At 46.6% G+C, this 7,921-nt stretch overlaps 2 protein-coding genes across 2 annotated transcripts in view; one reads left to right on the top strand and one right to left on the bottom strand.

Annotated features, from left to right (window-relative positions):
- Positions 1-1,659: 1,659 nt before the first annotated feature.
- On the top strand, positions 1,660-4,750 carry RAC3 (Rac family small GTPase 3). Its single transcript, XM_085314391.1, has 5 exons — positions 1,660-1,731; positions 2,011-2,128; positions 2,796-2,858; positions 3,354-3,513; positions 3,641-4,750. The coding sequence occupies exons 2-5, from the start codon at positions 2,036-2,038 to the stop codon at positions 3,769-3,771; spliced, it is 447 nt and encodes a 148-aa protein (XP_085170517.1). The 5' UTR covers positions 1,660-1,731; positions 2,011-2,035; the 3' UTR covers positions 3,772-4,750.
- Positions 4,743-7,921, bottom strand: part of DCXR (dicarbonyl and L-xylulose reductase) — a 4,506-nt gene continuing 1,327 nt past the window's right edge. Inside the window, exons 2-7 of the mRNA XM_085314422.1 lie at positions 7,688-7,888; positions 6,433-6,475; positions 5,978-6,077; positions 5,761-5,825; positions 5,541-5,658; positions 4,743-5,054 (exon numbers count right to left, since the gene is read on the bottom strand). Coding sequence (XP_085170548.1) covers positions 4,951-5,054; positions 5,541-5,658; positions 5,761-5,825; positions 5,978-6,077; positions 6,433-6,475; positions 7,688-7,888 — 631 coding nt within the window. The 3' untranslated portion in view covers positions 4,743-4,950. The remainder of the gene's footprint in view (positions 5,055-5,540; positions 5,659-5,760; positions 5,826-5,977; positions 6,078-6,432; positions 6,476-7,687; positions 7,889-7,921) is intronic.

Raw genomic sequence — 7,921 nt, 5'->3', positions numbered from 1 at the left:
GGCGAGGCCGGGCCGGCGGGAGCATCGGGCGCCCCGAGCGCGGCCCGTGCGCTGCCTAGTTCGGTCTTCGGCCCCTAACGCGGATGAGCTTCACGGCCAAACGGTGTAGTGCGAGGAAAACAAATACCTCCTTTTAAATCTGTTCCCTTATTTCTCACTCTATGAGGATGAGTTGTCCCAGTGACCTCCCTAAAAATCACAGCGTTCACAGGCTTCTCTCAAATTTCCTTTTATTGTCTGTGTCCCGAGGTGAAGTGCAGCGCGTTGCTGCCTCTGACCTCACCGTGTGCCTCTTGTCATCCCTCTCTTAGTGTTCTCCAGGCTTTTCCTACATGATTCTTTCTGAGAGCTCATCTGTATTCAGGATGCGGGCCTGCAATAGGTTTATTGTGCTTAGTAACATTTTCCAGCTTGTACTGTACATACTTCCTAATATTTTCTAGTACTCTGTTTGCTTTTCCAGTCACTGCAGCAAGGACTTCAGCAGAAGATTTCCATGCTGGTGTTGTAGTTTAAGACCAAAATAGCAGTGTGAAGACTAAATGAACTCGGCTACCAAAACACTTTAATCATGGGTACATGCAGCTTCTATGAATGAAGTGACTCCCCTGTTCCATGGGAGAGAGGATATAGTCCATGAGAAAAGCTGGGCAGATCACCATAGTGGTTCCTTACATGGTTGCTCTTTTCCACAGGAGAGGGTACACAATCCAGGGGAAATACAAATGAATTAGTGCAGTGGTTCCAGCTGTGCTATGTGTAGTCCTGCTACAGGACCATGGAGTCCCCTGGGTTCTCTCCCCATGTTACTTCAGTTACAGAATTGGGTAGAGAATACCTGAGCCATTCAGATTCACTCAAGAACCTAACAGCCAGCTGTTGCTGGTGCTCACAGTCTGCTTCTCTGGAAAGTTCTCAACAGTTCACAACTTTCACAGTCATAAATAGGTTTTCTGTACTCATGATATTCCTCTTTTCTTATAACTAAGCAGCTCCTTTATACTATAGGGTTAACTAAAGTTCATATGTTAACTCTTGTCAGCCAGATCCAACCCATGCCAGCTGCCACTGCTGGGTCCACCAGTCGCCCCTACCTTCACCAATCCTGGGCTGATATTTTTAGTGATCTACAGTGATGCCAAAATCTCCTCCAAAGTGATAGTATTCAATTTAAAGTTCATTTTTCTTTATGTTTACCTGTCTTTTTTCCCCCTTTTGTGTTTATTGTCATTGAATTCCTGTACCTGGGGAACTTGCATAATTCTGAGTTAATACTAATATTTTACTTCACTATTTATCCACTTTGCTATATCATTTTGGATGTGTTGAACAACAGAGAGCCCAGGAGAGAACCCCCATTCATCTCCCCTCTTTTGGTTCTTGGAACAAATACATTTTGTCTGCGTCTTTGCTGGGGCAAAGGTGGGGGGAAAGGAGTGGAAGAAAGCAGTCAGGTGTGTGCTCAGGCAAAGTGCATATGGTGAGTTCAGGCCCGATCCCTGACAGACAGGGAATTCTAGCCTGCTACAGATCTGTTTCCTCGCATGTTAACTTTTTTACCTAATTTATTTTTGGGGTAAGGGAAAGGGTAGGTTTTCCTGCCTCATTGCTTCCTGCTGTACTACCCTTCTTTACGCTTGTCACTCTCATCCTCTGCAGAGCTGTAGGGAAGACCTGCTTGCTGATCAGTTACACCACGAATGCCTTTCCTGGAGAATACATCCCCACTGTGTGAGTAGTGACCCTGGGCTTAAGTCGCTCTTTGCTCAATATGCGTATGTGTGTGAAAGTTCACTTTGTAGGTGGAGAGGAGGCTGTCCCTGCTCAGGCTATGAACTGCATGTGTGAGGACGATGCCAGTGGTAGAGCTGTATGTGTGGAGGGTAGAGTACCCCCCACTGGAACCGAGTTCCACCATGCTCCCTCCTGATTCACTACCCCCATGGATTTCATATAAGTCACATGTGGGTCATAACAAGATTGTCACTGATGAGGGTTCTTCATTGGCAGGTTTGATAACTATTCTGCCAATGTCATGGTAGATGGAAAGCCAGTGAACCTAGGCCTCTGGGATACWGCAGGGCAAGAAGACTATGACCGACTACGGCCTCTTTCTTATCCACAGACGGTGAGTGCTGAGCTTGAACTGACCTGTAACTGTTCCCTGTTGGGGACAGGGCAGCTCCCAAGGACAGCCAGATTTTAAGCAGGCCGTTTTTCCTTTAAGGAAAGTCTTTTAATTTTCCTTTAAGGAAAGTTCCTGCATCTGCAGCCAAAATTCTCCTTGTTTAAGGAGGATCACAGCTGAAATTCTCCCAACAGATCATCCCATTCTAGTCCTATGTTGTAATGGTGTTTGAACAGTGACACATGCCACTGGCAGGGTCTGGTGCAAGGAATGTAGTAGGGCTTCTTTGCAGCCAAACAATGTTCTGGATTCCCATTTTCTCTCAATGGCACAGTTCACTATTGGGCTGCACTGGTAGTGTTTCCCTGCATGTAATGATTGCTACCTTCACCGTCAGGTGTGAAGAGTGTACCACAGTTAAGGTATTTGTGGCCACAGGCTCTTAACATAATGAGACCAGTATTATGCATCAAGATGAAGTCATATACCCCAAATCTCTCTCTTCCCTCTGTGAATTATTTTCATCCTCTTAATGGGGAAGAGTTTATTATAGCCACAGTCCTCACTGGTGAGAGGTAGTTGTCCTCCCTAAGGCTCCCTCTCCACCCTCCCTCCATTATCTCTAGCTGTTCCTTTCCACATGACTAACTCTCTTGTTTCCACACAGGAYGTTTTCTTGATCTGCTTCTCCCTTGTGAGTCCAGCCTCCTTTGAGAACGTCCGAGCGAAGGTAATGTGTTCTTTTGCCAGGGGAGGCAGCGGAAGGGAGGAACTAGTGAAATCCTATGTCCCACTCAACACCACACTTAAAATGACACAATCTCTAGCACTCATTTTTTGAGAGGAACATTCATAGTCTGTAGAGTTTGAGAGGAGCCTACTTGTATTAATGAGTTCTTTGTCTAAGTCTTTGCCTTTTGGAATCTGACACTTAAAGAAGATAAGAGATATGCTGTCCTAGAAGCTAAAATGGAGTTAAGGGAATCAGTGTGTGCTGAGCTGGCTAATACTGTCTGTCATGATTCCCTATCTCTGTGCCTTCATTATTACATCTACACCACTTATGTTTCCACAGAGCATCTTCAGAACCATAGGCAGAAGTATCCTGTTCAGGTGTTGCCAGCATGTCAGATATTACTAAAATCCTTGCTTCTAACAGTGAAAGCATCTGGGTGGCTGCATCTCCTGGCATAGCTACTGTTCTCATCTGGCTTCTCTGTTTCAGTGGTACCCTGAGGTCCGACACCATTGCCCAAATACACCTATCATTCTGGTGGGCACCAAGCTGGACTTGAGGGATGATAAGGACACCATTGAAAGGCTACGTGATAAGAAACTGGCCCCTATCACCTACCCCCAAGGTTTGGCCATGGCTCGAGAGATTGGTGAGTTTGATGAGCTGGCAAATCCCCATGGTGCTGAGGGTTTTTTTTGTTTTTTTTTTTTACTGGGTGAGGGACACTATTACCTCTTAAGACTGGTGTGATTGAGCTGGAGTTCTCTTTCCTGTAGGGTCGGTTAAATACCTTGAGTGCTCTGCTCTGACGCAGCGGGGCTTGAAGACGGTGTTTGATGAAGCCATCCGGGCTGTGCTCTGCCCACCACCTGTGAAGAAGCCTGGCAAAAAGTGCACCGTGTTCTGAGGGCTGTGGCCTGGGTGCTGGCTCAGCATGTTGTTGTCCTCCGACAGATTGCGTATTAGCTGAGTGTTTCTGGAGGGGGCTGGGATGTGTAGGGCCCTTCATCATGTACGAAGTCAGTGTTTTTTAAATGTCTCTTTGATTTAACGTCAGTGTTGATGTGAAGGGGCAGTGGGTGCAGGAGACTAGCTGGGGGACTGTGGAGCCCCCAGGGGAGGTACAGTGGGGAAGGCAAGGTAGCTCCTTGAGGCAACAGGCTGTTGTGACTCTCCTGAACTCCAAGCTGAAAGAGCTGAGACATCCATCCTGTGTTGGAAACACCTGTTTTATACCTGCAGGGTGAAAAGGTGGTGAAGATCCTTGTAAGAGTGGGGAAGGAGCTGACAGAAATAGTGTTGAATGACAAGAGCAGCTAGGAGAGCAGTAGGGTCTCCTTGCCCAGCCTGCTGTGGCTAACAAATCGGTGCTCTACCAGATATGTGCCTGAGACTGTTACAGGAATCAAAACCAGCTCTTGAAGGGGTCAAAAAATAAATGAGATGCAAGGCTGAAGAACTAATCATTAGGTGCTTTACTGGGTACTAACCAAACTCAGTGAGTGAAACAGCCCTGTGCAGTTGATGTATTTGCCTTTTAATGTGCGCACACGGTAGGACAGCGTGGTGCTGCTCCCTCTTCATCAGTCTTTAGCAGGGCCTCCCCTCCACAACCCAGCTTCTGCAGAGCAGGGCTGAGGTTGTTGGCTCTGCTTTGTTTTTTTCTACTAAAGACAGTGAAAGAAGCAATGAGGAGTCTGCTAGCTTCTCCCTTCCCTTCCCACTGGAAGTGAAGGTGGACTCTATGGATTTGGATGGAACAGGGAGAGCGTCCAAAGGGTTGTGGGGGGAAGAGGGTTGGAACAAAGACAGGTCCAGTTTCTAATCATCATGTAGAGTGAAAGATAAAACCTTATTTGGTGCAATAAACATTCTCCATGACGGTGTATCTGAGCTTTATTATATAGAAGCCTCCTAATGGTAATTTTCTGCCTTACTTCTTATACAGGTTTCAGCCCTGTTGCCCCTCTTCTGCAACATGGGGTAAGATTTTTTTTTTTTACTGCTTTTACTGGTTTCCATCCAGTTTACATCTGTGCCGTATTAGTATGAAAATTAAGGCCAGGTTTGAAAAGCAAGTGTCATCTTAGGAGACAAGAAATCCCCCATCAACCATCAATGAGCTGCCAGTTGTCATAGCACTCTTGTCACTGAGCAGGAAGAGAATGCTGTTCACAACATCATCCACCTCTGGAATCAAACACACAGAGACCATCTGATGCACCCCTGAAACGGTACTAAATGGCCTCTAAATGTAATTGAAGCAGGGAAGAATCTCCACCTCCTGGCTGTACTTGGTTTGATACACAGCGCAGCCCAGGTGAGAGCTGGGCAGCTTGAATAGGAGCTGGACATGCAAAAGTCCTTGTTGCAATCACACAATAGATACTTAATTCACAGCAAGCACCTACACACTTTCCCCCCGCCACTTGATCATATTTATGAACAATAGAGTAAGTGCATTCCACTTGTCCTAAACTGAGAGGGTTCTAGAAAGGAGCAATAAGGTTGTCTTGCCTGACCTCATTAAGTGATTCATAATTCAGCTACAGCCACTCAGCAGAGTTGTGACTTTGCCCACAAAATAAGCAAGTTACCTATGGCGCTAATGTCAACTAAGGGGAGAGCTTGGCTATGACAAAGAGCCTAGCCTGGTAGCAAGTCTACACCACTGACCTGCAAACTTTCCCAGTGGAATCCGGTTAATCATGGCAGCAGATTTCTGAGGGTCACTCCAGTTAATTCTCCCCATGTCAGTCATAACCACTGTGGGGTTCACAGTGTTCACCCTAATCTGGGACCAAGAACAACAAACACACCATGTAACCAGACTGCTCTGAGAGGAACTACTTGTGTTTAACTTCCACACCATTCTTTCTCTCAGAAAGAATCCTACCTTGTGGGGCCCCAGCTCCATTGCCATTACCTTGCTCAGCATATCCAAAGCACTTTTTGTAGAACCTTCAATAGAAAGGAAAAACGAAGCATTTAAGTGCGTAGCGCTTGGTCTGGATTGCATAGAAGTATTTCACTCTCCCCAGAACTGGCAGCCAGCACCTGGGTGGCTGTGAGTCTCCAGCTAGTCAAAGATGATTAAAGGTACACACACTTACAATAGACGGCATGATCCCGCAGAGCACGCTGAGATGCCTGGCTAGAGACATTTACAATTGCACCTGGCACCCCTTGTGCAATCATCTGCCGAGCAACAATCTAGAAACAAAGGGATGCCAGAATCAGAGAGAGAAATCACCATTGTGTTCAGTGGGAACCTTCCGGGGATATTACAGTAGACAAGAAAGCCAAAAAACATGAAGAAGAACTGAGTCCCAGCAACCTCACACTTTCTAAAATGAGAGGGAGAGGGAGAGGGAGGGAGGGAAGGTGTGAGAGAGAGAGAGGGAGGGGGAGGGGGAGGGAGGAAGAGAGGGAAGGGGGGGGGAAGAGAGAATGGGCAATATGCACAAATTGTCAGGTTTAAGTTTAGGTTACAGACTTATCTCCACTCTGCTGAACAACTTGGTCACTGTTGCTTACTGAGGTAACTGTAGTCATAATTCCTCCTCACCTGGGAAACATGAAGCACAGACCGAAAATTCACATCAAGAGTCCTAAAAATAAAGCAAAACAGAAAGTTACAGAGCAGTTGCAGCCCAGGCCAGAGAGGAACTGTTTTGGGAGGCAAGAGAGGACAACTTGCTGCTAGCGCCTTGGAAACACTGGGTGAAACTCTAAACATAGTAAGAAATGCCAGGGTGACTGGCTAGTAAGAATGAGTGCACTCACTTTCAGCAATAACCATTCATCAGAAGTAAGCTGTTTAGAGGCCTCTTCCCCTGTGCAGAGGGAGAGGTGCAATCTGCTTCCTCACGTTATTTCTAGGAGGACTCTGTTCTTCGGTGGACTAATCTAGTACCATCGTTAAAGTTTAAACAGAGAGGTCTGGGCCTGACCCAGTGCCTCCTCTTATGCCAAATCAAACCTTCATGAGTTTTTAAAGCAACAAATAAATCTGCTATATAATGTGTAGAAACAGCATTTCTTGTATTTGCCACGTAAGCCATTTAAGCCTTCCTTAGGTTGTTACCAGCCCATTCTATGCAGTGCTCTAAGTAGCACCTGAGCATTTTATAATCTAGCTATGAAGCAATCAATTCTTCAACATAGCTTCACATTTGCCATTTTTAATGAAGGGACAAGGCATGATCCCTCTTCTCAGATTCACCATATCCCATTACATAAAGCTCACACCCAGCTGGAGCTCTTTCTACAAATGATGTTTTGTTTTCAAAGAAAACAAGTGATTTTGATTTTTCACAGTTTCATACAGCTTTACCTAACTTTGTCTTCTCTAGCTGAATGATCAACAATTGTGTTTCAATACAGGAGGGTCAGTGCTATTTTGGAAGCTCTGGATAAATAGCTTGATTAACAGCAAAAGGCACTCTTCTCTGCTGCTCAGATTGGCTAGAGGGGCCTTCTGTGTAAGAGATGAAGCTGCAAGGGTCTGACTGCTCAGTAACAGCATAAAATAGCCTCAGTGCTTTACTTAGCTGCTGGCTGGTACTTAACAACAGGGTGGAAGGTGATTACTTGAAGTAAAGAAAAGCAGTCAAAACCAGTAACAGGCAATGAACCACTGAGGAAGTGAGTGTTATAGGCATTCCAAGAGTATGTGAGAGACACTGGTACCTGCTATTTTCCCTTGTAACACATACCAATTTCTGGAAAGCTTTGCCACAAATTTTCTGCTCACTGTTTTGCTAAAGATCAGTGTAGGCCTTTTGGACGCCAGTGCAAGGCCGGGCAGCAGCGGCACTCACCTGTCCAGGGCTTCGCGCGTCACCTCCAAGAAGGGCTGCAGCAGCGCCACGGCCGCGTTGTTCACCAGCAGCTCGAAGGGCCCCGCAGTGCTCAGCGCCGCCTCTGTGGCATCCCAGTCGGCCAGGTCAAGGCACAGGGGCTCGATGCCGGGGCACTGTGGCGAGGAGGCACTCAGCAGGATGGCGGGGGGGAGGGAGGTCCTGCAGCCGGAGTGGCGGCGGGGTAAGGGGGCA

The sequence above is a fragment of the Rhea americana genome, unplaced genomic scaffold (genome assembly GCF_003343005.1).
Source record: "Rhea americana isolate MKP2758 unplaced genomic scaffold, rheAme1 scaffold_402, whole genome shotgun sequence".
In the NCBI taxonomy this organism is placed as follows: Eukaryota; Metazoa; Chordata; class Aves; order Rheiformes; family Rheidae; genus Rhea; species Rhea americana.
Note: the sequence above shows the minus strand (reverse complement) of the source record. Positions and strands in the feature narration are given on the sequence as shown.